Source organism: Lipophrys pholis, assembly GCF_963383615.2.
Source record: "Lipophrys pholis genome assembly, chromosome: 5".
Taxonomy (NCBI): Eukaryota; Metazoa; Chordata; class Actinopteri; order Blenniiformes; family Blenniidae; genus Lipophrys; species Lipophrys pholis.
The window spans coordinates 2,958,442-2,986,118 of record NC_137628.1 but is presented as its reverse complement, the minus strand read 5'-3'; the positions used below and the strand labels follow the sequence as shown (position 1 = coordinate 2,986,118).

At 48.9% G+C, this 27,677-nt stretch overlaps 1 protein-coding gene across 2 annotated transcripts; it reads left to right on the top strand.

Annotated features, from left to right (window-relative positions):
• The first annotated feature begins 217 nt into the window (after positions 1-217).
• LOC308109319 (spectrin beta chain, non-erythrocytic 1-like) lies at positions 218-26,533 on the top strand. Of its 2 annotated transcripts, XM_080462807.1 has the most exons (36): positions 218-376; positions 7,699-7,921; positions 10,345-10,496; positions 10,727-10,900; positions 11,008-11,099; positions 11,221-11,301; positions 11,406-11,521; positions 11,674-11,786; positions 12,503-12,690; positions 12,767-12,884; positions 13,232-13,390; positions 13,477-13,779; positions 13,955-14,108; positions 14,400-15,270; positions 15,456-15,593; positions 15,681-16,437; positions 16,917-17,119; positions 17,426-17,516; positions 17,782-17,928; positions 18,179-18,442; positions 18,527-18,730; positions 18,822-18,911; positions 19,612-19,890; positions 19,973-20,103; positions 20,249-20,453; positions 21,000-21,374; positions 21,455-21,699; positions 21,782-21,920; positions 22,264-22,348; positions 22,572-22,768; positions 22,896-23,017; positions 23,110-23,155; positions 24,268-24,476; positions 24,552-24,725; positions 24,807-24,849; positions 24,957-26,533. In XM_080462807.1, exons 2-36 carry the CDS (start codon positions 7,771-7,773, stop codon positions 25,170-25,172), a joined length of 7,032 nt encoding a protein of 2,343 aa, XP_080318933.1. In that variant the 5' UTR covers positions 218-376; positions 7,699-7,770; the 3' UTR covers positions 25,173-26,533. The 2 variants fall into 2 exon arrangements, with proteins under 2 accessions (XP_080318933.1, XP_080318934.1); XM_080462808.1 differs by lacking the exons at positions 22,572-22,768; positions 22,896-23,017; positions 23,110-23,155; ... (2 more) ...; positions 24,807-24,849; positions 24,957-26,533 and having other exon boundaries at positions 21,782-21,934; positions 22,264-22,276.
• The last annotated feature ends 1,144 nt before the right edge of the window (positions 26,534-27,677 follow it).

The following is a 27,677-nucleotide window of genomic DNA, read 5'->3' as shown; positions in this document are numbered from 1 at the left end:
AGAGGTATAAGGAGGAGTAGTATTAAGAGGAGAAGGAGGACGAGAAGGAGGAAGAGGAGGAACAAGGAGTAGCAGGAGGAGGACGAGGAGAAATAAGGAGTAGCAATAGGAGGAGGAGGAGGATGATGAGGAAGAGAAGGAATAAGGAGGAGTAGCAAGAGGAGGAGGAGGAGCAGTAGTAGGCGGAGGAGGAGGGCAGTGCGGATTCTTTCCCGTCATTCCCTGCAGCAGCAGCGGTAACAGCCCCCTCCCTCCCCCCGGTCCTCTCGGTCCCTCCCTCCGGTCCTCTCGATCCGTGTCTCCGTCGTCTCTCCGGTCTGCGGACTCTTTCCTGCCGGCAGCAGTAGTTTGGAGCCTCGGTGTGCCCCCGGAGCAGGTAACTGCTTGTTTTCTACCGTGTTTCTATTGTTGCTGTGATTGGAGCGGAGCGGAGCGGGGGGGGGGGGTGGTGGTGTTGGTGGTGGTGGGGGGAATCACTGGAGCTTCGCAGCCCGGCTAACTTCGCCATATTTCGGGCGAACGCGGCTCAATCCGCCCTACTCGAGGCTCCGACCCGGCCCGGACCATCCGGACCGGGGTCCAGCAAGCTTCCCCGGTCCGCTGCTCGATCCCCGACAACAGCCGTCAGCGCGGGCCGGAGGATGGAGGAGAATAACGGTGCGCCATGCGAGGACGCGAAAACAGGCGTGGCCGCGGAGGAGGAGGAGGAGGAGGAGGAGGTGCGGTGTGTTCATGTGTGTGTCCGGGACAATAAACACACGTTCTCCCCGCTCTCTGCGCCTTCATTTTGCGTGTGTATTTTTAGCGGTGGGTCGGACTGGAGGCGGCCGGCCTCACCGCTGCGGTCCCCGGCGGGGAGCAGTTCTGCGGGCCGCTGCGCAGTTCACCTTACCGCGGGAGAAAAAGCTGGAAACCCGCAGCGGGACGGAGGTGGTCGGGCCGCGGCCTCCACTCTCCGCAGCACCCCGAAATCACGGTGCGGGTCTGCGGGAAGCTGCGGGAGCACGACACCGCGTTAATAGTGCGTTTCTTTCAGCTTCGTAGAGCCTCTGTGGAGGTCTGTTTACATCCACAGGCGGATGTTATGATGTAGGCCCGCAGCCTCCACCCTGCAGCCTGGAACATCCACCCTATAACACACACCCTACAGTCTGGAACATCCACCCTATAACACACACCCTACAGTCTGGAAAATCAACTCTATAACCTCCACCCTGCAGTCTAGAAAATGAACCCTATATCCTCCACCCTACAGTCTGGAACATCCACCCTATAACCTCCACCTTTTAACCTCCACCTACAGCATATAACCTCCACCCTGCTGTCTCTACACGCCTGTTTACATCCTCATTCCAGATAATATGCTGTAGGCCGACAGCATCCACTCTGCAATTTTAAACCTCCACCCTGCAGGATGTAACCTTTACCTGTCAGCCTATAACCTCCACCCTACACTATAACCTCCACCCTGTGTCCTTTAGATGATTGAGGAACCAAACCAGACATTGTCACAAATCAAATCAAGTCTTCAAAAGGACGACTTTATTCAAGCAAAACATAATAATATTGACGTTACCAGTGTGAACCCGATCATGTTCCCAGTTTGCGGGAGAACCAGTTTGTGGGAGAACCATCCAGGAGGCAACTTCCTCAGGAACAATGTTCTGCATGTCTGACTTCAGCACAGCTCCTCTCACAGTCACATCGATATAATCACTGAAGGTTCCTGTGAGAACCTTCCAGAACACTTGACTTGTGTTTGGAAATAAGAACGGGACATCATCAAAACTTTTAACAACTGTTTCCGTACACAAGAATATTCTCGCAAACCTGATGGCCGGTTCTCTCGACACTCTCGGCTCCCACACCAGTTTTACATCTGCTAGAAGACTTTTTATTTGCTTTTTGATAGATCAGGATCAGTTCTGGTTGATTCTGGTCAGTTCTTGAAAGTTCTGGTTTGTTCTTTGACGGATCTGGTCATTTCATGATAGTTCTGTTTGGTTCTGGCTCTTAATGGTTCTAGTTGGTTCAGGTTATGTCAGACATTCACGAGCAGGAGCTTTTCATCGCTCAGCTTCTTCTGACTGAAGCTTCTATTTCTGATCGTTTGATCCTCCTGGGCTCTCGTTGAAGTGACTTTTCCTCAAATGAAGGGGAATGTCGGCTGTTTGAGGTTCAGGGATGGAGCCGAAAGAGTTCCTGCTGGCTGTGGACGGGCGCGGTCGGCTCTCCAGGAAATGGCTTGTTTGTGTGCTGATAAATATAATAACTCCACCTCATCCTGCTCCCTCTGTCCCGTTCGTCCGCGTGTTCCTGAACGCCTCAGCTGAACCTCTGGATGACCTCACCGACCTCATATCAAGATGATTACCTCACAGTTTCTGTCAGTATGAAGTAAAGACACCTTACCCCTCCTGCTCCTCAGTCTGTCAGAAAGAAGAGAGAAAACTGCTCTTTTCATTTTGAAATGCACCAAATCTCCGGCAAACACTGAATCGGAGTAGGGCGGCTTTATGACTGTTTGTTTAAGCGGTCTTGTCTGTTTCCTGTTGTTTGTGCAGGTTTCTCCGAGTATTTGCTACTTTCTGGTAATCCCTGCTGGTATTTGCGGGTTTTCAGTCATCCAGGCTGGTGTTTGGAAGAAATCTGTTGCACAGCTCGGTTAAATGCCTCGTCAGCACCAGTAGTACCAGTCAGTTAAGGTTTTATTCAGCGTTTAGCTTCTCAACTGTCATGTGTTTCCCTGCCACTAGTCGGAGCTACAGAGCTGTCAGATGGCTGCTCTCCTCCACACAGAAATACTCAAGTAAGCTGCAGTTTCTCTCAATGTTCATCCAGAATTGAAAACAAGGCAGCGTATAGGCTGTATATGCTCCACTGGAGCAATGCAAAACCACATCATGCCAATACTTTGTTCAGTAACCTGCACATACCACACCACAGCTTCTGCTCGCACGGCCAGGCAGCTACACTGGGGCTAATGTGCTGTCGTTTACCTGTAGACACTGTGATCCATCAGGTCCACGGCTCTACACCACAATGGTTCTTGCTGGTTTTCACTTTTTCTCACTGACTATTGTTGGTTCTTGTTGGTTCTTGCTGGTGTTCACTGGCTCTAGCTGGTTCTCACTGATTTATACTGGTTCTAGTTGGTTTTCACTGGTTCTCGCTGGTTCTCACTGGTTCTCGCAGGTTTCTGGATGTTCCTGGTCATTTGGGGTCTCCATGCACCTTGGGATCTCAGTGGCTCCGGGCTCTTGGTGTCACACTGATAGTGGAGGTGTGTAGTTTGTGTATTTGTGCAGTCTTGCCTGCAGGACGAGACAGAAACAGATTATATCTAATCTCATTTATGAATCTAGCATTAGCGGTAGCATTAGCGGATGCCTCTGCAGTGACAACTTTACACCAGATGGAGTTACTGAATGTGAGCACGAAGGACAGACTCAGATTATGTTTTTGAGGTTTTTTTTTAATGTACATTGTCATTGCTGTAGTCCTCTCTCTCTCTCTCTCTCTCTCTCTCTCTCTCTCTCTCTCTCTCTCTCTTTCTCTCTTTATGGAGGTCAGTGAGGTATGGAGAAGCAAGGTTATGGAGGACCTTGAATGTCACAGAAGTTTCAAGTGAATGAGTTGTTGAACTGTCCCCGGCCAGCTCAGTTGGTAGAGCATGAGACTCGCAATCTCAAGGTAGAGGGTTCATGTCTGACGCCGGGCGCCACCTTCCCGGGGGCTCACCACTCACAGGAAAGGTTCTTAATTGGTGCAATGTGATCTGGGTGACTGTGCTCAGACTGAAACCCCTGCGACCTGGAAACAGAGAAGCGGGATACAATGGATGGATGGATGGATGGATGGAGTTGTTGAACTGGCTGCCAGTGGAGTTTATGGAGAACTGGGGTTGTGTGACAGGTTCAGAAGCCTCATCTAGAAAAGCTGCTTACGCACAAAACGGGTCCTGAAAGATGTGTACGCAATTTCCCACGCATATTTTGTGACCTAAAAAAAAATCATGGGGTCCCTTTTCTAGTATCGAAGTCGGACCAGCCCCATGGAATAGTGACCCACTTCCATTAAGTCATTAAAAATGTATAAACACTGTATGCAAACATATATAATAAAAAGCATCAATGAAAATAACAATGTTATTTACAGATACAGTACATGGTACAGGAAATAAAACATAAGCTGTATTGCATTGTATTTTACCACCTTACATACATATTAAGGAAATAGATGATATAACATAAAACTAAGCATTTATAAAATATTCTATTGCATGGAAACTCTACAGTATGGAAAAGTATATGTATATGTATAAATGAATAAATCTCAACTTACCCCTGCTTCTTGACTGTGGAGAAATGCACAAATGCTGTCAAATGAACTGGAATCCATTCTGTCGAAACAGATCTGCCGATAAATGTTGGTTTGTATTGAGTGGAAGTCAGGTAGGCATAAAATACAGGCATATTACACTGGACATGTTTATTGCCTTTATATACACGAGATATTTCTGCTTAGAGATGAACTCATAACTGTCTTAATGCCTACTCTCAGAGATGAGTAAACTATGCAAATCATTTCCCCTGTGATCTATAATAATAATAATAATGTACCTCTCTCATGTGTAATCTAAGTAATACACCTTTCGCATTATTTAGTCTTGAAATTTCAATTTTAGGAAGGAATTTTAAAAAAGTTTGTATTTTTATATTTTGTACACACAGACTTGTAAACTTCATATCTGTGTATGTGATAGGATTTGGTAGTGGCTTATTTTGAAATTGTATATATGAAAGGAAACTAAAAATAAGAACACAAAAGCAGTGGCTTATGACATGTAACAAGTAGTATTTATATTAAATATGTACATTAGAAACATTCTTATTAGCAAAAGGTAAAGTGAAGTGAATTGAACCAGATGGTGAGGTGGTGAATTGATGCCAGATGGTGAGGTGGTGAATTACATCAGATGGTGAGGTGGTGAATTGATGCCAGATGGTGAGGTGGTGAATTACATCAGATGGTGAGGTGGTGAATTGATGCCAGATGGTGAAGTGGTGAATTGATGCCAGATGGTGAGGTGGTGAATTACATCAGATGGTGAGGTGGTGAATTACATCAGATGGTGAGGTGGTGAATTGATGCCAGATGGTGAGGTGGTGAATTGATGCCAGATGGTGAGGTGGTGAATTACATCAGATGGTGAGGTGGTGAATTACATCAGATGGTGAGGTGGTGAATTGATGCCAGATGGTGAGGTGGTGAATTGATGCCAGATTCATATCATGCCTTTAATGTCGTCACATAACAGACTTATTGATCCACGTAATCATAAACATCCAAGCTGCAGTGTTTTCCATGTGTTTCTTTAGTGAGCCTTTACTACTGAATCAGCAGCACCGTGGTAATATGTCATAATGTGACGGTGCCGTTCTCCGCTCAGCCTCCACCTTCAGATCAGACCACTTCTTCTTCACCTCTGCAGCCTCAGATCTCCCCGTGGCTCTCATACTATTTACAGCCATGATGATGGGCTGTTGATCACTTGTTTTTCCTTTTATAATTCATTCTCCGTAAAATTCCCTTTCCTGTTTTTTTTCTGCCATGATGATCCAGGTAGACTGTGATCTTTACAATAAAGTGTGTGTGGGTGTGCACACGCACGGTTTTACAGATCTGAATATTTCTTGGCACACAACAGTTTCAGCTTTTGAGCGCACATACATTTTTAGTAAGGATCCTACGCAATGATTTATAGATGACTAACATAGCATCTATAGTGACGGGCGTGTTTTGAGCCAGTGGGAGTTTATGAATTTTTATGAGTTTATGAATGGATTTTTTTTTTTTTTAATACTTTGAAATGTATTAGTTTTTTACATGAACACAAGAAAATGCAGAACAAACAGATCGTGAACAGTAGAGCAGTGTCACAGTACATCTCAGTCGCCAGGCACTGTTTTCCACTGTGTCTCCAGGTAATGAACGTTCTTCTGGAATTGGTAAATGGATTTTTTTTGTACAGCATTTTGAGTTTTATTACTGTACACAGGTCATGTATGCATGTCTGGGATGAGGGGGGTGATCTCATAATCTGAAAATATATCTTTAATTTAGTTTATGGATGGATTCTAGAAGGAGATGAGACAGAAGGGAATTGCCGTAGTCCAGATGGGAGGCGACCAGGGTGTGGATCAGTGTGGAGGTGCTGCTGGGTGAGAAGGAGGAGCGAAGACGCTTGATGTTGTGAAGGTGGAAGTATGCTGACCGAGTGACGTCACTGATGTGGGTTTGAAATGATAGAGTGCTGTACAGGATGACACTCAGACTCTTTACCTGAGTGGCGGCAAACAGAGGAGCTGATGGAAAGACTATGAACTTTTGTGAGGGTGGTTTTAGAACCTCTGTTTTTTATCACTCGAGAATTTGAGAAAATTGAGGGAGAACCAGGATTTGATGTCCTGTAGACTGTTTTAGAGGGAGGAGGGTGGGATTGTTATTGTGGTTCTGTTGTTGTCATAGTATTGTTGCCGTGTTCTTTATTTTGTATTTGTGTTGTGTTGCTGTTAGTGTATTGTTATATTGTTTCTGTGTTTCTTTTGTTGTTGTGTTGATGCTGTTTTGATTGTGTTGCACAGAGGCCCATGCTACTCAGCGGTTTGTTCTCTTATCAAGGTAACTTCAGGATTATCTCTGGTTTTTAGTACTTCAACGCTGGTTCACTACCTGGTAAATCACCGTGGTAACTTACTGAACCTCTAACCTGCTCGGGAGCAGGCGATGTTCTGGATAAGAGATCAACCAGTATGAAAGCTCTGCCTTCTGACCAATCAGATCTCTTTGAAAATGGCTAGCCCATTCTTAGAACATCCTCATTGGTGCACGGATGGTGGGAGGAGCTTCGGAGAGAAAGAGTTGACATAATAAAATAAATCTTTTCCGCTAAGCGCTTTAAAATGTGTTTTAGTTCTTGTTCTTGACTCGTTCCCATGTCTGTTTAGCTCCATCGGGATCGCATCTGTAATAATGGGGTTAGTAATAATAATGATGCCATCTCGGTGAAGAATTAATATTTCAAACACAAAACGTGCTCACATGGGGAGCCTCAAATGAACTCAAAGGAAAATAGACACTAAAGGAAGAGCTCTGAAGAAGCTCTGCCTAAAACACGTCTGTGCTGTAATAAAGTGGAATTGAGCGAACACAGTGCTGTCAGTTTAGATTGTCATCTGAATTAATATTGTATAATCTCAAAGTTACGCGTTAACAGAGGCGGCAGTTTTCTGGCCGGCTCAACAGTGTTGCTTTTAGCCTGGATGACGTGTTTCAGTTCTCCATGTTTTTGGAGAATAATTGCTCCTCCATTACGTATGCTGCTCTGCGGGGTCTGCAAATGATCAGACGTTGCAAACTCCACCCCTTTTTTATTTACACATGCACTGATCCTGATGGGACCACTCTGGGTTGAATTACCGAGTTGATAACCTGCTTAGTAGTAATGCTTATCAGGATCTCGAATGTCTGGCTAAGTTAAGCAGGTACCGGAGAGACATCCGGGGTGTGTTGAGCCGCGTTCGTAGTTTAGGCCTCAGGTGTTGTTGGCATAGTGACGCTGCGTCGCTGCTCTATCGTGTTAGTGTTGTTGTATTTGTGTTCACTTCTGATTGTGTTACTTTGCATGCTCTGCAGGTTACGGCCTGACCCCGCCTATGTGGATGTGTTTTGGCTGACATCGAGCTGTGCGAGAGGTCAGAGGTCACGATGACGGCGGTGGCTGCAGAGTTGGAGCACATGGACCTGCAGCAGCAGTACAGCAGCAACGACACGGTCAACAACCGCTGGGATGACGAGTGGGACAACGAGAACAGCTCGGCCCGCCTCTTCGAACGCTCCCGCATCAAAGCGCTCGCAGGTGAGGAGTGTGTGTGTGTGTGTGTGTGTGAGTGTGTGTGTTTTCTGTGTGTGTGTGCGTGTTGGGGGAGCTGTGGAGCTCCTCCTGTTAAAACCTGTATACTTGCTCTTAACAGAGCATCACAGTGCTTCACAGGTTTGCCTCCCTTATCCCATAGTGCATTCTGGTGATGTGACTGAGGCCACATCCACACGAGTCAAAACTATCTTTTTTCTCCCTGATGTTTAAAAAAAAAAAAAAAAAGTCTGCCCACACATCAGGCTCAACACAATGCCCAAGGGCATGTAGTACACATGCCAGGACTGTAGGGGCACTGTGACGTGACCCACTGTGGATGATCGGACAATAACGGCGCGTCTTTGTGAAACGCCGTTCTCGTGTGGACAGGCCCTTGATACCATGACCCATCGGAGCAGACCACACTCTAGTTCTGTCTTTGTGTCCGCTGTTGGAAGCAGAGGGACCTTCAGGAGCTGTTCTAGATCACCGTCCTGATTCCTGCAGAGCAGAAACTCAAGTCCTCTTATAACGCCACTGTTCTGCCCGAAAGCCTGAGTTCTGCTTCCCTGTAGATACGGCGCTAATGGAAGTGCACTGCCATGTTCAATGTCCACCTGCTGCCTGATACACACATCCTCATGGCCAGTGTGTGTGTGTGCGTGTGTGTGTGCGTGCGCACGGGTGTGCATGTGTATGCATGTGTGTGTGCAGGGGGGGGGGGTTTCCCGCTATTGTCTCTTCGCATTCCTGAAGGCCAGGAAACTGGAAACAAACATCCTCTACACACACACATGCACACGCACGTAGACACAAAAACACACACACACACACTCTCTGATGACATCATTGTCTAGCAGTAATGCCATTGGCTGGCAGATGGTGAACGCTGTAAAAAAATGCTCCTGTTAGTTGGATTGTTCGACGAATAAACATCACGTGTGTCCGTTCATCAGTGTGTTTCTGATCAAAGTTCCCTTCTGTCAGTGAATCTGACAGACACAGGAGTGTGAAATCACCTTTGATTTCATGTTTAAAAAAAACCCATAACATTAGAAGAAACAGCAAACACTGCTTATAAAGCAGATTTTGAATGATAAACTCAGCCAATCATGACAATAACAGCAAGTATTGTGCAGCTACAGCTGTAAAATAGTGGATGTGATGCACAGATTTACTTGAAGATGAATTTTAAACATTAAGAATCAGATCTATGTTTCAAATCAAAAAGGTAATTGTTCTTTTTTTTTACAGTGTAGAATTGGAGAGGAAAGGGTTGTTTGCTATGGGTGGGGCGTTTCTCTGTGCGTGCGTGTGTGTGTGTGTGTGTGTGTGTGTGTGTGTGTGTGTGTGTGTGTGTGTGTGTGTGTGTGTGTGTGTGTGTGTGACCTCTGGACTCTCCGTCCCTCTTCAGGCTGTACAAACTTTCTCAGAGTCAATCCGGTGTTCTTCAGTCGGTGCTGTGAACTTGTGTGTTTGACTGTGCCGCTGAGCCGTGAAGCTGCTGGAGTATCCACGGGGGGTGTGTGTGTGTGTGTTAGGGAGTGTGTGTTGGGGGGTAGTGTGTGTTGGAGGAGTTTGTGTCTGTTAAAGCAGCTTGTGTTGGGAGTGTTTTTGTGTTAGAGGAGTGTTTGTGTGTGTGTGTGTGTGTGTGTGTTGGGCTCCGGGGGGATGGATGTGGACGGGGTGCAGCAGGTCTACAACCAACTGGATGGTCGATTCAAACAGCTTCAAGGTACGGAAACATCCCAGAACTTCACTCAATGAGACGAAGGAACCGCCCGGTTCTCAACATGAGGCTGGAGGCCCTCCGTGGGTTCCTCACTGAACCTCAAGGGTGCTGGTTCTTTAAGAAATAGGCTTTTATTGTGTCATATAGGAATTAGCTGAAAACAGCAGCAATCATATTTATTTATTTGTTTATTTTCAAATAAGAGCTAAAAATCTGAAACTGTGTTTAAACTTCTAATTAAATGTTTTAATTTGAAGGAAGTAGAGGTTTTTAATTGAAAACTACAGCTCGGCCATGTTTGTAGTTCAGCAGCTGTTCCTGTCCGCGACTCCCATGATTCACTGTGATGGACTTGATCTGAGGTCTATGTTTATCTGGGGGTATTCTTAAACAGTCTCCAGACACTAGTTACCAGTCACTAACTAGTATTCACAGTTCAGACGTTGTTATTGTGAAGGTCTTTGATTTTGCGGTGACCTTTGACACACACACACACACTCACACACACACCCCCTTTGCTGGTTAATGTTTAAACTGTTGTGTGAACACGCTTCTAATCTTACCTGATCTGATGATTTGTATTTGTGACTGTCTGTCCCTGTGTGTGTGTGTGTGTGTGTGTGTGTGTGTGTGTGTGTGTGTGTGTGTGTGTGTGTGTGTGTGTGTGTGTGTGTGTGTGTGTGCGCGCGCGCAGATGAGCGGGAGGCGGTGCAGAAGAAGACCTTCACTAAGTGGGTGAACTCTCACCTTTCCAGAGTCTCCTGCAGGATCACTGATCTTTACATGGACCTAAGAGATGGACGCATGCTCATCAAACTGCTGGAGGTCCTGTCAGGGGAGAGACTGGTAAAACACACACACACACACACACACACACACACACACACACACACACACACACACACACACACACACACACACACACACACACACACACACACGGTGATGATGACGATGATCCAACTAAACATGAGCGCGCAGAGGAGACAGTGGAAGGGAAAACTCGGTTTTAACAGGAATAAACCTGCAGAACCAGGCTTTTCTGATCAGATTCTTCTTCTTTGGTCTTCGTCCAGCCGAAGCCAACTAAAGGCCGGATGAGGATCCACTGCCTGGAGAACGTGGACAAAGCTCTGCAGTTCCTGAAGGAGCAGCGGGTCCACCTGGAGAACATGGGCTCACATGACATTGTGGATGGAAACCACCGTCTGACTCTGGGCCTCATCTGGACCATCATCCTCCGCTTCCAGGTAGGCCCCCGGGACAGAAGGAGGTGTGACGCCACACAGGTGGAGGCGTGACGCCACACAGGTGGAGGTGTGACGCCACACAGGTGTAACTGCATCATGGTTTTCAGATTCAAGACATCAGTGTGGAGACTGAAGACAACAAAGAAAAACGCTCAGCCAAAGATGCTCTGCTGCTGTGGTGCCAGATGAAGACGGCAGGGTCAGTTCTCTTTCGGTTTCTCCTCCTGTTTGTCCTCCTGTTTGTCCTCCTGTTTGTCCTCCTGTTTGTCCCTCCTGTATTAAACTTGTTTCATGTTTTTTTTGCGTGTTTTTTTTTTCAGATATCCAAATGTCAACATTCACAACTTCTCCACAAGTTGGAGAGACGGGATGGCGTTCAACGCTCTTATCCACAAACACAGGTAACCTCCTCCCGCTCCTCCCACTTCTTCTCCTCCTCCTCCTCCTCCTCCTTCTCCTTCACCTCCTCCTCTTCATTCTCCTCCTGATGTTCCCATGTTTTCAGACCTGATCTGATCGACTTTGACAAACTGAAGAAGTCCAACGCTCACTATAACCTGCAGAACGCCTTCAACTTGGCCGAGCAGCACCTGGGACTCACCAAGCTGCTGGACCCGGAAGGTAATAACCTGTTAAACTGACCAGTTTAACTACAGTCCTGGGTTACCAGTATAACAAGCCCCTTTGGAAAAGTCAGATTCTATGCTGATCAGACACATACTTACATATGACATTTGTTCATTTATTGGTCTGTGTGTGTGTTTGTGTCGCAGATATCAGTGTCGATCATCCCGATGAGAAGTCAGTCATCACCTACGTGGTGACTTATTATCACTACTTCTCCAAGATGAAGGCCCTGAAGGTGGAAGGGAAACGCATCGGGAAGGTCAGTGATGGTCATTGCTCTGATTGTTTTCCTAATTTTAACATGGATCCTGTTCCAAACCCTGATCCTGATCCTAACCTTGACCCTGATCCTGATCGTGATGCTGACTCTCAGACACATCCTAACTTCCTATGATCAGTCTGTCTTGTCTCTGGTCCTGGTTCCTCTCAGGTTTTCTGGTTTTGATTCATCTCTGATTCTGGTTCCTTCCTGCTTCTTCTCATGTTCTCTTTTTTCACTCCTCTTAGCTCTGGTTCCTGTCTTGTTCTGCAGTTCCTGTTCCTTTCTGTTTCTAGTTTTCATTTGTTTATTGTTCCTCTGGTTTTCTGGTTTTGATGTCTCTCTGATTCGAGTTCCTCTTCAGTTTCTATTCCTCGGTTTAGGCTCATCCCAGGTTATGGTTATGTTTTTGTTCTAGTTCCCCTGGTTCCCCTAGTTTGTGGCTCCTGTCAGGTTCTGTTTCCTTTCTGGTTCTGTTGTTCTAGTTGCACTTTGGGTCTGGCACCTCTCAGGTTCTCAAGCCTCTCTGAATTTGGTTTGGTTCCTCTCAATTTGTGGTTCCTCTCTTGTTGTGGTTCCTCTTTGGTTCTGGCTCTTCATTGGTTCTTGTTCCTCCACAGTTCTGGTTCCTTTTTATTCTTCTTCTCTGGTTCTGGCTACCTTCTTCTTCTCTGGTTCTGGCTCTCTTGTTCTCATGTTCTGTTATCTCTCTGCAGGTCTTGGATAACGCCATTGAGACGGAGAAGATGATCGAGAAGTATGAGTCTCTGGCCTCGGACCTGCTGGAATGGATCGAACAGACCATCATCATCCTCAACAACAGAAAGTTTGCTAACTCTCTGATGGGCGTCCAGCAGCAGCTTCAGGCCTTCAACACCTACCGCACAGTGGAGAAACCCCCAAAGTGAGCTTCTCCTCATACTGCCCCTCTTGCTCCTTCTATTCCTCCTCGCCTCATCAGACCTGTGTTGCTCCTTTAGGTTCACAGAGAAGGGGAATCTGGAGGTTCTCCTCTTCACCATCCAGAGTAAGATGAGAGCTAACAACCAGAAGGTCTACATGCCCCGAGAAGGAAAACTCATCTCAGACATCAACAAGGTGAGAACTGCTTTCACTCTGAGCATCCACAGAATGCTCTCTGGAAAAGCTTCTTCAGAAAGTTTTCCACAGCCTTCTCCAGGATGCTCGCTAGAACCCCTTCCAGAATGTTCTGTGGGAACTTCAGACAGCGTCATCAGCTGATAGAGGAGGAACCTTCTGCTTTTAGAGTGGGCCCAGAGGAGGCGTTCAGGTACAAGGCTGAGCGTAGGACACACAGCGACAGCAGTTATGAAACTTCATGGAATCGAACAGTGAGACTCAGGAGTCGGGAGAATGTGGTTCTGCATGTGTCCTTCACACGTGGTGAGTTCTTGAGATGTTCTGACCTCTGGGTGTCCTCACAGGCATGGGAGCGGCTGGAAAAGGCGGAGCACGAGCGCGAGCTGGCTCTGAGGACGGAGCTGATCCGGCAGGAGAAGCTGGAGCAGCTGGCGCGGCGTTTCGATCGGAAGGCAGCCATGAGGGAGACGTGGCTGAGCGAGAACCAGCGGCTGGTGTCGCAGGTGAGAGCGTGTCCCTGCGTCACAGGTAGATGCGTGTGTGTGTTTGTGTGTGTGCGGGTCCCTGAAGGCTCTTCTCTCTGCTCCAGGACAACTTCGGCTTCGACCTGCAGGCGGTGGAGGCGGCCACCAAAAAACACGAGGCCATTGAGACTGACATCACGGCGTACGAAGAGCGCGTTCAGGCAGTGGTATCCGTGGCGAAGGAGCTGGAGGCGGAACATTACCATGACATCAAACGCGTGGTGGCGAGAAAGGAGAACGTGCTGCGGCTGTGGGAGTACCTGCTGGAGCTCCTGAAGGCACGGCGGCTGCGGCTGGAGATGAACCTTGGCCTGCAGAGGGTCTTCCAGGAGATGCTCCACATCATGGACTGGATGGACGAGATGAAGGTCAGACACTGAGGGGCGCTGCGTCAGAGGTGGGAGGGTCAGGTGGTCCAGTGGAGAGGTTGCCTTCCAATCCCAAGGTTCAAGTGTTCAAGTGGTTGAAGTGTTTTGAGATGACTGTGTTGTCTATTTATGTGTGTGTTTGTGTGTATAACATTCTGTGTGTGTCTGTGTGTAGATGCTGCTGCTCTCCCAGGATGAGGGCAAACATCTCCTCGGGGTGGAGGACCTGTTGCAGAAGCTCTCTCTGGTGGAGGCTGATATCTCCATCCAGGCAGACCGAGTGAAGGCGGTCACCTCCAACGCTAACAAGTACTCTGTGACCGACAGCGGTGAGTCCTCTGCTGGTTGCCCAACGTCCAATCATCTCCAACTGCTGTGTTCCTCCATGTTGTTGTCTCACTGTGAGGCGATGGTCGTTGTAGCAGTTAACTCAATGTGTGCAGCGCAGGCGGTCGTTGTTAGTGGTTTTTGTTTTAAGTTGCTCAGCATCGGATGCATGATACATATAGAAAAATGCTAAGAAGGCAAGTTTAATCAGAGGCCTCTGCTCGCGCGTCTGCTCACTGTCTCATCAAGCCAAAAGTTTGACTCATGTTTAATGTCAATATCTTTCCATCCAGGCTACAAACCCTGTGACCCACAAGTCATCCAGGACCGCGTGTCACACCTGGAGTTCTGCTACCAGGAGCTGACCCAGCTGGCCGCAGAGCGCCGCGCCCGCCTGGAGGAGTCTCGACGCCTCTGGAAGTTCTTCTGGGACATGGCGGAGGAGGAGGGCTGGATCCGCGAGAAGGAGCAAATCCTCTCTTCTCTGGAGGCCAGCAGAGACCTGACGGGGGCGCTGCGCCTCCTCAGCCAGCAGCGCGCACTGGAGGACGAGATGAGCGGCCGTGCCGGCCACCTTCAACAAACCATCTCCGAAGGCCAGGCGATGGTGCAGGCTGGGCACTTCGGCTCGACCAAGATCCAGGAGCGAATCAAAGACGTGCAGGCACAATGGGCGGCGCTGGAGCAGCTGGCGGCGACGAAGAAGAGAAAGCTGGAAGAGGCCCTGGCTCTGCACCAGTTCCAGACTGACGCAGACGACGTGGATGCTTGGACGCTGGACGCTCTGCGCATCGTCTCCAGTGGCGAGACGGGCCATGATGAGTTCTCCACGCAGGCGCTGGTCAGGAAACACAAGGATGCAGCGGCGGAGGTGGCGAGCTACCGGCCAGTCATCGACTCGCTGCATGAGCAGGCTGCTGCGCTGCCCAGAGAGCAGGCGGAGTCAGAGGAGGTGCGTGGGCGGCTTGCCGGCATCGAGGAGCGCTACAAGGAGGTGTCGGAGCTGACGAAACTGAGAAAGCAGGCCCTGCAGGACGCCCTGGCGCTCTACAAAATGTTCAGCGAGGCTGACGCCTGCGAGGTTTGGATTGACGAGAAGGAGCAGTGGCTGAACAGCATGGAGATCCCGGAGAAGCTGGAGGACTTGGAGGTCATTCAGCACCGGTAGGACCACCAAACCTGCTGCAGTTAGGAAACTGTTAGGAAGAGATTTATTGGAGTTCTCTAGAGGTCTCTGGAGATATCTGGAAGTCTCTCAAAGCTTCTGGAAGTTTCTAAAGGTTTCTGACTTGTGGTTGCTGAGCTACATGTCTCCATGGCTCTCGATTGAAGCTGATTGTCGTCTGCAGGTTTGAGAGTCTGGAGCCAGAGATGAACAACCAGGCGTCCCGAGTGGCTGTGGTAAACCAGATTGCCCGGCAGTTGATGCACAGCGGTCACCCGAGCGAGAAGGATATCAAAGTTCAGCAGGACAAACTCAACAACAGGTACGGAGAGCAGCTTCCAGTTATACCCCCAACGTCAGACCTGGGCCCGCTCCCTCACCCGGCACCCATCTTTGTTTCTGCCTACAGGTGGAGCCAGTTCCGTGACCTGGTGGACCAGAAGAAAGAGTCCCTGAACTCGGCACTGGGTGTGCAGAACTACCACCTCGACTGCAATGAGACCAAGTCCTGGATCAAGGAGAAGACCAAGGTGATCGAGTCCACTCAGGAGCTGGGCAACGACCTGACCGGCGTCATGGCCCTGCAGCGCAAACTCACTGGCATGGAGCGTGACCTGGCCGCCATCGAGGACAAACTGGGCGACCTGCGTGGCGAGGCGCAGCGGCTGGCAGAGGAGCACCCAGACCAGGCCAAGGCCATCACAGGCCGGCTGCAGGAGATCACAGCCGTCTGGGAGGAGATGAAGAACACGCTGAAGAACCGGGAGGAGTCTCTGGGTGAGGCCCGCAAACTGCAGCAGTTCCTCCGCGAGCTGGACGACTTCCAGTCATGGCTGTCCCGCACGCAGACGGCCATCGCCTCTGAGGACATGCCCAACACGCTGGCCGAGGCCGAGAAGCTGATGGCGCAGCACGAGAACATCAAGAACGAGATCCAGAACTACGAGGAGGACTACCAGAAGATGCGGGACATGGGCGAGATTGTGACACAGGACCAGACGGACGCGCAGTACATGTTCCTGCGGCAGCGGCTGCAGGCGCTCGACACCGGCTGGAACGAGCTGCACAAGATGTGGGAGAACCGGCAGAGCCTTCTTTCTCAGTCTCACGCCTACCAGCTGTTCCTGAGGGACACAAAGCAGGCAGAGGCCTTCCTCAACAACCAGGTAACACCCAGAACCCATGAGACCTCTTCAAACATCTCAGCTGCTTCCTCCTCACAGCTTCTTTGGTTTTAATCAAGGTTGGACTCTGCGATGAATATTCTGACAGTTTTATACTGATCTGGACTGGTTCCCACAGGTTTTGATAGTCCAAATGGGACAGATTGGGACAGATTGGTTCTAATGGACCAATCTAATGGACTTAACTGGTTCACACTAGTCCAAGTTAATTTGAACTAGACTGGTTTGTATTGATTCAAACTAGTTTAGTTTGTCTAATCTGGTTCTAACTGGTTTTGAAATTAGATTGAACTTGCTCACTGACTTCCAGCTAAATGGGCAAAAAGCAAATGTTAGATTTTTGTGTCTGACTGAAGAAAACCTGATGAGAAACACTTGAGTAAAGAACAAGTACCTGATAGATCTATCATGGTGTCAGTGTCTGGTCTGTGGTGTGTGACGCACCTCGTTATTTACTGCAGGAGTACGTCCTGGCGCACACAGAGATGCCAACAACACTGGAGGGCGCCGAGGCCGCCATCCGGAAGCAGGAGGACTTCATGACCACAATGGACGCCAACGAGGAGAAGATCAACGGTGTCGTGGAGGCCGGGCGCCGCCTCGCCAGTGACGGAAATATCAATGCCGAACGCATCCTGGAGAGGGTGGTTTCCATTGACGACAGGTAGGACAGGCTCCGCCCATTTCGCAGAAAGTTAGTGTTGCCATGACGATTCCACCTCCAGCTCTAATATCAAGTCTCACTTTGAAAATTCATGCTCTGTTACAGTGTGTGTGTGTGTGTGTGTGTGTGTGTGTGTGTGTGTGTGTGTGTGTGTGTGTGTGTGTGTGTGTGTGTGTTACATTGTGTCTGTTACAATGTGTGTGTGTGTGTGTGTGTGTGTGTTACATTGTGTCTGTTACAGTGTGTGTGTGTGTGTGTGTGTGTGTTATAGTGTACATTACTTATTGTGTTGTGTGTGCGTTGCAGACATAAGAAGAACAGGGAAGCAGCTGTGGAGCTTTTGATGAGGTTGAAGGACAACAGAGATCTACAGAAGTTCCTACAGGACTGTCAGGAGGTGAAACACAATTACTACTACTACTACTACACAATACACACTATTACAAACTTCGACACAGTACTATACATCACACACACATACACAAGGAAAAAAAACAATTTCCACTGAACTATATATGTTTTTGTACATTTTTGCTACAATCTGCTGTGTGTGTGTGTGTGTGTGTGTGTGTGTGTGTGTGTGTGTGTGTGTGTGTGTGTGTGTGTGTGTGTGTGGGTGTGTGTGTGTGTGTGTGTGTGTGTCTGTGTGTCTGTGTGTGTAGCTGTCCCTGTGGATCAGTGAGAAGATGCTGACGGCTCAGGACGTTTCGTATGACGAAGCCAGAAATCTTCACAGCAAGTGGTTGAAGCATCAGGCGTTCATGGCCGAACTGCAGTCCAACAAGGAGTGGTTGGATAAAGTCCAGAAGGTATAACACGCACACACGCACACACGCACACACACACACACACACACACACACACACACACACACACACACACACACACACACACACACACACACACACACACACACACACACACACACACACACACACACACACACACCAGACTTCCATGTCTTACAAAGCTCATATTTGGTATAAAAGTTTGTGGACCAAATACGGTTTGGAGAACAAAACACACACATACTGACCTTTAACCTGTGACCTCTTGCAGGACGGTGCCCTGCTGGTGTCGGAGAAGCCGGAGACGGAGGCGGTGGTGAAGGAGAAGCTGTCAGCGCTGCAGACCATGTGGGCGGAGCTGGAATCAACCACTCAGAACAAAGCTCAGACACTTTTCGACGCCAACAAGGCGGAGCTTTTCACACAAAGCTGCAGCGAGCTCGACAAATGGTTGGGAGGTTTGGAGGGTCAGATCCAGTCTGATGACTACGGCAAGGACCTGACCTCTGTCAACATCCTGCTGAAGAAACAACAGGTACGCAGCTGTACAGTGGTGTGACACTGATGCACGGCGCTGTGGTGCAGCGGTCTGACACTGATGCCGCTGTGTGTCCTGCAGATGCTGGAGAAGCAGGTGGAGGTGCGTCAGAAGGAGGTGAGGACTCTGGGTCAGGAGGTGCAGGACGCGGAGGAGGTTGATGGACGTCGACAGGTGGTTGAGAACAAGTTTCAGGAGCTGCTGGAGCCGCTCACACGCCGGAGAAACTTTCTGGTGGCTTCCAGGGAGGTGCACCAGTTCAACCGCGATGTGGAGGATGAGATCGTAAGACCACCTCACCAATAATGACCATACAGGCTTGAAACTGCAGATTAAAGTTTGTTCTATAATCTAAAGCTGTAATTGTTTCTTGCAGCTGTGGGCTCACGAGAGAATCCCTGTGGCCACGTCCACCGACCATGGACACAACCTGCAGACGGTGCAGCTGCTCATCAAGAAGAACCAGGTGGGAACTGCTGGCTTACCTGTAGCAATGACTCTGATTTTACTGGTCGTAGTTTTGCTACTTGATTAAAGGTTACATGTTATAGTTTTATTGTTTGTACTTTCATCTGTCATACTACATTCATTTTATCTCTTGTTTTTTCAACGGTCGTAGTTAACAGGTTTTAGTTTTAATCATCATAGTTTTATTGGTTGTATTTTATGGTGCAGTACTTCCTGTCAGGTTGACTTGATTCCTATCTGACGAACACGTTTCTTAGCGGGTTGTGGCTGGAGTAACGTAGTTCTTGGCAGGTCAATGTTGTTCCTGCCGAGTTCCTTGATGAGCGAGCATAGTACCTGTGAAGTTAACATGGTTCTTGTCAGGTTAATGTGGTTTGTCCGGTCAAGTTAACATTAGTCCAGTCAGGCTATCGTGGTTATTGCATTGACAACAAGGTTCCAGTCGGGTTAAGATGGTTCTGGTCAGGTTAACATTGGTTAAGTCGCATTAACATTGGTACAGTTGAGTTAACATTGATTCTGGTTGAGTTAATATGTGTTTGGTCAAGCTATAGTCGATCTGGTCGGGTTAACCCGGTTGCAGTCGGTTTATTGTTATTCCAATGACGGTAACTTGGATCCGGTCGAGTTAACGTTGTTCCGGTCGGTTGAACGTGGTTCTGGTTGAGTTAAGGTGGTTCTTGTTGGTGGTGTTTCAGACGCTGCAGAAGGAGATTCAGGGCCATCAGCCACGCATCGACGACATCCTGGAGCGCAGCCAGAGTCTCCTGCAGGACAAGTCTGCCAATGCCGACGCCATCCGGCAGCGGCTGGCCGACCTGCAGCAGCTGTGGAAGCAGCTGATGGAGGAGGCGGAGCGTCGCCACGGCCGCCTTCAGGAGGCGCACAAAGCCCAACAGTACTACTTTGATGCGGCGGAGGCCGAGGCCTGGATGAGCGAGCAGGAGCTTTATATGATGTCGGAGGAGAAGGCCAAGGTACAGTATGACAGTCTGAGCGGGAATATGGTGAAGCAGAGAGGAGGTGGAGCTTGCTGACGGCTCCGCTATGTTTAAACAGGACGAGCAGAGCGCTGTCGCCATGCTGAAGAAGCACCAGATCGTGGAACAGGCGGTGGAGGACTACGCAGAGACCGTTCATCAGCTGTCCAAGACCAGCCGAGGACTGGTGGCCGACGGACACCCCGACAGGTACCGCACCACTGTTGCCACTGCTCTGCAGGAGTTCAAACCACCACAGAGACCTCATGATGTCACAGATGTTTACGTTCAATGTCAAGTTTCTTTACCTCAACTATGTTACTGTAGGAAAACAAACTCTGTGTCTGTGTTTCAGTGAGCGTATCAGCATGCGCCAGTCTCAGGTGGATAAGCTGTACGCGGGTCTGAAGGACCTATCAGAGGAGAGGAGGGGCAAATTGGATGAGAGGCTCCGCCTCTTCCAGCTGAACCGGGAGGTGGACGACTTGGAGCAGTGGATCGCCGAGCGGGAGGTGGTGGCAGGTTCACACGAGCTGGGGCAGGACTACGAGCACGTCACTGTAAGGAACCACCATCTCCGCTCTTGTCTGCATGACAATTAACCGGAAACAGCAGTTTTGTGTTTTTGTTTCAGAGAAAATTCACATTTAGACGGAAACATTTTGAAAACACTTACTACGCATAACGAAAACACCAGAAACACCGAAAACACTGTAGTTTGCATGTCAGGCCACTAGTGGGTGTTGTGAATCTGTATGAAAGAAATGTTCTCCCTATATGCAGGTGATGATGTAGTAAATGGTAGAAAATGTTCAACAACTGATTCACAACATCATTGTCGTGCAAGCCAAGAACCAAAATGCAAGAATAGTTGTCGTCTTTACAATGGCAGTTTTTCTTATCTTAGATTACTGCAGGATTACAGCTATGATCTATGCTATGAGAGCTATGAGCGCTAATATTACTCTGGAAAAAAATCGCAGTACATTTCATGAAATATTTAGAGTATAATGGTTTTATTATAATAGTACCACAAGAATTGGTTGCATTAGTGGTAGTATTGTTAGTACTGCCTGTCAAAGTACTGACTCTAACCTGCTGTTCAGATGCTGCAGGAGCGTTTCCGCGAGTTTGCCCGAGACACAGGGAACATCGGGCAGGAGCGCGTGGACGCTGTCAACCGGCTGGCCGACGAGCTGATCAACGCAGGGCACGGCGACGCGGCCACGGTGGCCGAGTGGAAGGACGGTCTGAACGAGGCGTGGGCCGACCTGCTGGAGCTCATCGACACGCGCACGCAGATCCTGGCGGCCTCCTTCGAGCTGCACAAGTTCTACCACGACGCCAAAGAGATCCTGAGCCGCATCGCCGACAAACACCAGAAGCTGCCGGAAGACGTGGGCCGCGACCAGAACACGGTGGAGACGCTGCAGAGGAGTCACACCACGTTCCAGCACGACGTCCAGGCGCTCGGCACGCAGGTTAGGACCCGCTGCAGGAGCCACGCCCACCTCTGTCCTCTGACCTCTGCTGACTTCTGCTGACCTCTGACCCTGTGCAGGTGCGACAGCTGCAGGAGGACGCAGTGCGGCTGCAGTCGGCGTACGCCGGCGACAAAGCGGACGACATCCAGCGCCGAGATAGCGAGGTGCTGCAGGCGTGGAACGGCCTTCTGGACGCCTGTAACACTCGCCGGCTCCACCTGCTGGACACTGCCGACAAGTTCCGCTTCTTCAGCCTTGTGAGAGACCTCCTGCTGTGGATGGAGGACGTCATCCGGCTCATCGAGGCCCAGGAGAACCCCAGGTAGGTCCCACGCCACGGAACGATCACCGCACGCTGACCTCGGACTAACACGATGTGTGTGTGTGTGTGTGTGTGTGTTCAGAGACGTGTCCTCGGTGGAGCTGCTCATGAACAACCATCAGGGGATCAAAGCAGAGATTGACGCCCGTAACGACAGCTTCACTTGCTGCATCGAGCTCGGGAAGTCTCTGCTGGCTCGGAAACACTTTTCCTCAGAGGAGGTGAGAAACACATGGTAAAACGGTAAATAAACTTCACTTATATGGCGACTTACAGCTGCGTGAGCAGCCCCTAAGCACTTTACAAAGGTCATCACATTCACACACCAATGGAGGCTGCAGCCATGCAAGACGCTCTCACTTCAATAGGAGCAGTTTGGGCGTCAGTGTCTTGCCCAAGGACACTGAGGCATGTCGACAGGTGGTTTATGGGAATCAAACCTGCAACCTTCCGATTGGGAGACGACCGCTCTACCAACCGAGCCATGCCACCCCAAGAAACATGAAGGAACTGTTTGCAGAGACGTGTCGTCCTCACTGTCTTCACTGTCCTCACTGTCTTCAGATCAAAGAGAAGCTGCTGCAGCTCACCGACAAGAGGAAGGAGATGATTGACAAGTGGGAGGATCGGTGGGAGTGGCTCCGCCTCAGTAAGACTTTACTTCCTCTTTCTGTGTGTGTGAGACATCCTGATTGGATGTGGCAGTGACGGCTCAGCGGCGACACGCCTCAAGCTCTCTGTGTCCTTTTGAGTTTGAGTCACGGTCAGCTGAAGATGTCACTGATGACAATGCTACAGCTTGAATCAGCAGGCTGTTATTCTTCTGCACTCACAAGCGTTTTTGTTGACGTTGACTCTCACCCCTCCCTCAGTCCTGGAGGTGCACCAGTTCTCGCGGGATGCGGGCGTGGCCGAGGCCTGGTTGTTGGGTCAGGAGTCGTACCTGTCCAGCAGAGAAGTCGGTCACAGCGTGGACGAAGTGGAGAAACTTATCAAACGCCACGAAGCCTTCGAGAAGTCTGCAGCCACCTGGGAGGAGCGCTTCTCTGCCCTGGAGAGGCTGACCACGGTGTGTGAAATCGTTCTTCTACACTAGTGAGGACTCGAAACAAGAAGGGCCTCTTTAGAAATGAATGAACGTTGCAGTGAAGACACATAGAGTCAGACTGCAGGAAATTAATGTGTGTGTGTTGCAGTTGGAGCTGCTGGAGGTGAGGAGACTTCAGCAGGAGGAGGAGGAGGAACTGCGGAGGAGGAGTGCTCCCCCTGCCTGTGAGGAGGTGCAGCAACAGGATGAAGCTCAGCAGAAACTTCAGAGGTATATATATATAAAAAAAAAGCTTCTTCAGTTTTTGACTTCACTCCAACAATATCTGAGCTCAGGTCTGTGTGTGTGTCTGTTCTTCACAGCCCGACCCTTCAGAACGGAGAGAGTCCGGAGCAGGACAGCAGCCTGGTCAGTACCACCATCTTCCTCACCATTCACCAATCACCAGTAGATCTTTATTTACAGAGCCGTCTTCCTACAATACCATGCAGCACAGAGTGACTCGTAATGTTGAAAATGGAGCCGTATTTAACTGAAGTGAAAACTGTAATAAACTGTAATTGAGGTAAAACTATGTGAGCAAAATGGAAAGAAGATACAATTTAAATTACTTCAAAAACAGATTAAAGTAGATCTTTTGTTTTAAAAAGTGTCGTGTCTGCAGCTCTCCTTGATCAGGCTGACCCTTAAATGTTCAGCATAAAGTTGGAAACCTGCCGTGAAGCTCTCGTCACAGAACTTGATGTGGTCCAACACTGTAGGTGTGTTCAAAGAGCGTGTCTTCAGAACAGTCCTGCAGTGCTGCCTCAGTGTCCTCAGACTGAACATGAAGTATCCTTCCCAGGACCTTTACTGTAGTAATCAGATGCTGGTGTGTCGATGTTAGAAATAGGGTCAGCTGGTCTGACTGCCCGAGGGCGGGCTTCATATGTACCTGTACTGTTAATGGAAACCTGGTCAGTGTCTTTACATTTTGTGACACATGGATGCTTTTGTGGTACTTTGGTAACTTCAAACGTTTTTTTGTTTGATGATTGAAGTCTGCAGCCACAATGAGGAAACCGCGTCTGGTTAAATAAATACTTATCTCACCCGCTCTTATCTTACGGTTGACTGTCCTGATGTTTACTGACGGCTTCATACATCCTACTCATGGCTAATTTAGTATTAGCTCGTGTGTGTGCGCGTGTGTGTGTGTGTGTGTGTGTGTGTGTGTGTGTGTGTGTGTGTGTGTGTGTGTGTGTGTGTGTGTGTGTGTGTGTGTGTGTGTGTGTACACATTGAAAACAAACAATAAAAGCACTGTGCTCACAACTGAGATGGAAAGATGTGTATTTAAGACCAGGGACCTACAAGTCTGTACAGCAATGTCTCTATGTGGCATCAGTGCAAAAGTCACACACACACACACACACACACACACACACACACACACACACACACACACACACACACACACACACAAAATCTCCGTGAGTTGCTGTCCACAGTCTCACTCCCACTCCTGTTTTGTGTGGTCAGGACGGCGTGGACCAAGGAGTGCTGGTGAACGGCGTTGCCGAGCGCAGCTCCAAGGAGGGAAGTCCCACCCCCTCACCGACAAGCGGCAGGAAGAGTAAGAGCCAGTCGTCCACGCTTCCCGCCAAGAACCTGGACTCGCCCTCGCAGCTGGAGGGGCTTCTGCACCGCAAGCATGAGTGGGAGGGCCACAACAAGAAGGCGTCCAACAGGTAGGAGCTCCCACACCCGACGACGTCACCGGCGCGCTCGCTGCGTCGTCTGACCACCTGCTCTTCGCTCGGCAGGTCGTGGCACAACGTCTACTGCGTCATCAACCGCCAGGAGATCGGCTTCTACAAGGACAGCAAGGCGGCCGCTCAGGGCGTGCCCTACCACAACCAGGTGCCCGTCAACCTGAAGGACGCCACCTGTGATGTCGCCACAAACTACAAGAAGAAGAAACACGTCTTCAAACTCAGGTAACACGCAGTGACGTCATCGACTGCCGCCGCCGCCGCCGCCGGACAAACGGCAACCTGATGTGTTTTTGTTTCCCTCAGACTGACGGATGGAAATGAGTTTCTGTTCCAGGCCAAAGACGAGGTGAGAGCTCAGCTTCATTGGCACCGAGCACATGACTCTGTCACTGTCTAATGATGATGATGATGATGATGATGATGGTGATCTCTGACCTGTGTCGCCCCCTGCAGGAGGAGATGAGCACCTGGATTCAGGGGATCATGAACGCCGCCACCGAGCGCAGTGAGCTGCCGGGCAGCCAGCCCGGCACTCCGGTGTCCGGCCGCGCTCAGACGCTGCCGGCCGCCGTCACGCTTCCCACCGATTCGAGTCCGGGGAAGCGGGAGAAGGACAAAGAGAAAGAGAAGGAGAAACGCTTCAGCCTTTTCAGCAAGAAGAAGCAGTAGGACGAGAAGCTCGAGGCGCTTTGGTGAAACCTCACAACTGGAAGTCACGACCCACGACCACCCGCCACTCACTGGCACACGCCAACATACGCCGCCCTTCATCGCACCTCTTTCAGTTGCTGCCTCCTCTGACGCTCGTTGCCGCTGAAATGCGTCGCTGTGATGTCAACCTGCCAGTCCAATCGTCCTCCTTCGAATGCTTACGCAGACGCAGCAGCTGATGACATCCGACAGCGGCGGGAGTTTCACCAGAGCGCCTCGTCGTCTGTGGTTGTTTATTCTGAATGCAGTTTTATTTGCCTTTGTTTGTTTTTTTTGTTTGAAGTCACAGCGTCGGATCAACGCTGTCACACGCAGTGATGTCACAGCAGCTCCTCAATCCAACCGTCCAACACCTGTATTTTAGCTTGTTTGTCAGTGTGCGTTAAACAAACTGTCTGCTCGTCTAAAAAAAACTTTCACAGACTCTCAGTCAAGTCAAGAAATATAAAAAGCTCTGCGGCTAAAGTTCACAAGACAATTGCAGAATTTGGGGACACGGTGTTCTGACTGGTTGACAGTTTAATTGTGGCGATAGCGCGGAGGTTTTTCTCTCCGTGTCAAAACGAGAAACGAAAGCGGAGCTTCAAAAGAGAAATCTAGTAGCGCAACTCACAATGTGTGATGTCATCAATGACCTCCAATCAATCAGTCAGACCTGATGACACCACAAGAATCTGTGACATCACCGATCGACAGTGACATAATTGATCTGTAGTGACATCACTGAGTGACATAACTGATCTGCAGTGACATCACTGTTCTGCAGTGACATCACTGAGCGATATCACTGTCCTGCAGTGACATCACTGATCTGCTGTGACATCAGCAGGGACCACCCTTTTTTTACGTTGCGTCCTCAGTTTTTTGAGGCTGTTCTTCTGGACCAATTCTTTGTTTACTTTAGTTTTTGCTGTTATTTGCCCTCCAGGAGGAGTTGGATGTAGAAACTCACCTGCATGCTACGTCAGGCTCCGCCCTGACGTCTCACTGACACTAAGCTCCTCCGCTTCATGTTTTTTTTTCAACAATTCTTTGCTTCAGCATCAGTTGGGACGACGGTAGCGTCCGTCAGAGGGCCGGTGTGACGGATAACAGCTCAGCTTCCTCGGCTCAAATTTTTTGCTCTTTGATACTCGTGTTGCTCTCTGTCTGCGTATATTTATCGTAGCCAACATGTATGGAAGTTACTGCACAATCAGACCTGCATCGTACCAACAAAGAAGAAGCTGTTTGAATATTTAAAGTGAAGTTAGATGGTAAAAAGCTTTTCTCATGTATGAAACTGCACCTGTACGCTCTCATTAAAGCTCTCAAACTTTACGCTCTCAGCTCGTCTTCATTTCAGGAAACGTTATAGAGAACAGACGTCCGCAACCTTTCTGACCAAATGAGCCGTTTTTGACATTTTCCACCAAATAAATCTCTAGACTTGAGCTTTATTTGGTGGAAAATGTCAAGCACAGTTGTGAAAATCTTTAACCTTTAAAATAAATAACTTTTATATGTAACTTTTATACTGTCTTAGGTTGCATTTCTGAAGGTTTTTTTACATTTTGTCCTATTAAGACATTTCAGCTGCTGAATTATTTAGTTGTTTTTACTTTTTCTACCAACTATAGTATTTTATGATTATTTTAGCTGTTTTTCCTATTTAAACAGTTTTTGGCAGCTTTAACCTTTTCAGCATATTGGATCATCTTATGGTTACAACAATTTACATTATTTTGACAATTTTAGCTGTTTGACTTTTAAAGCAGTTTTCACAAATTAAATGCGTTTTTAGCTATTTTACCTTTAAATTTGTTTTTAGCTTTTTTTTGCCAGGATACAAGGGTATTTTTTTGATGTCGATGTTTTTTAAACAAGAGAATATCACTTAAAACAGGCGATAAAAATTAAATCAGATGCGGAAATGTCTAGTGGTTTTAAGCAGTGTCAAGAGTCTGTTGTTTACAAAAAACCCGGAAGTTGATACATTACTTCCTACTTCATAATAAACGACCCTTAGCGGATATAAGTAATATTAAACACAAAAATAACCTTAAAATTAAATTCACACATTACATTAAACTCCCAGAATTAGGAAAATTGTCACCCTGCATGATGGTAGCAGTTACAGATTACTTGCTCTCCCGCGAGCCACAGCGCTCAGCGATTTTTCCATTGTGGAAAACCCTGACCGGAAGTAGTATTTGTGACGTCTGTTCGCGCTGGCTGGATGATCTCTGGGATTCCGTTAACTCTCCGTTGATGTGTCGGTCCGTCCTGCGGCTCCGCTCCGTGCTGCTGGTTCGGGCTTGGCGGGCCGCTGAGGGGCCGCAGAGCCGCGGGGGGAACGCTGTGTGCGGGCTGCGGCGGTGCTCAGGTGGAAGACGGACCGCGGTGATCTGCGGGATCGGAGCGGGAAGCAGCTCTCGGACGGCGGAGGGGATTTTCAGTGATTTCAGCCCGCCGGCGCTGTGG

Excerpts from the sequence above, each read along its gene's own strand:
- LOC308109319 (XM_080462807.1), top strand. The coding sequence starts at position 7,771 with ATGACGGCGGTGGCTGCAGAGTTGGAGCACATGGACCTGCAGCAGCAG. Across the intron at positions 10,497-10,726 it reads TCCTGTCAGGGGAGAGACTG|CCGAAGCCAACTAAAGGCCG; the intron begins GTAAAACACACA and ends GTCTTCGTCCAG. Across the intron at positions 15,594-15,680 it reads CAGGACAAACTCAACAACAG|GTGGAGCCAGTTCCGTGACC; the intron begins GTACGGAGAGCA and ends TTCTGCCTACAG.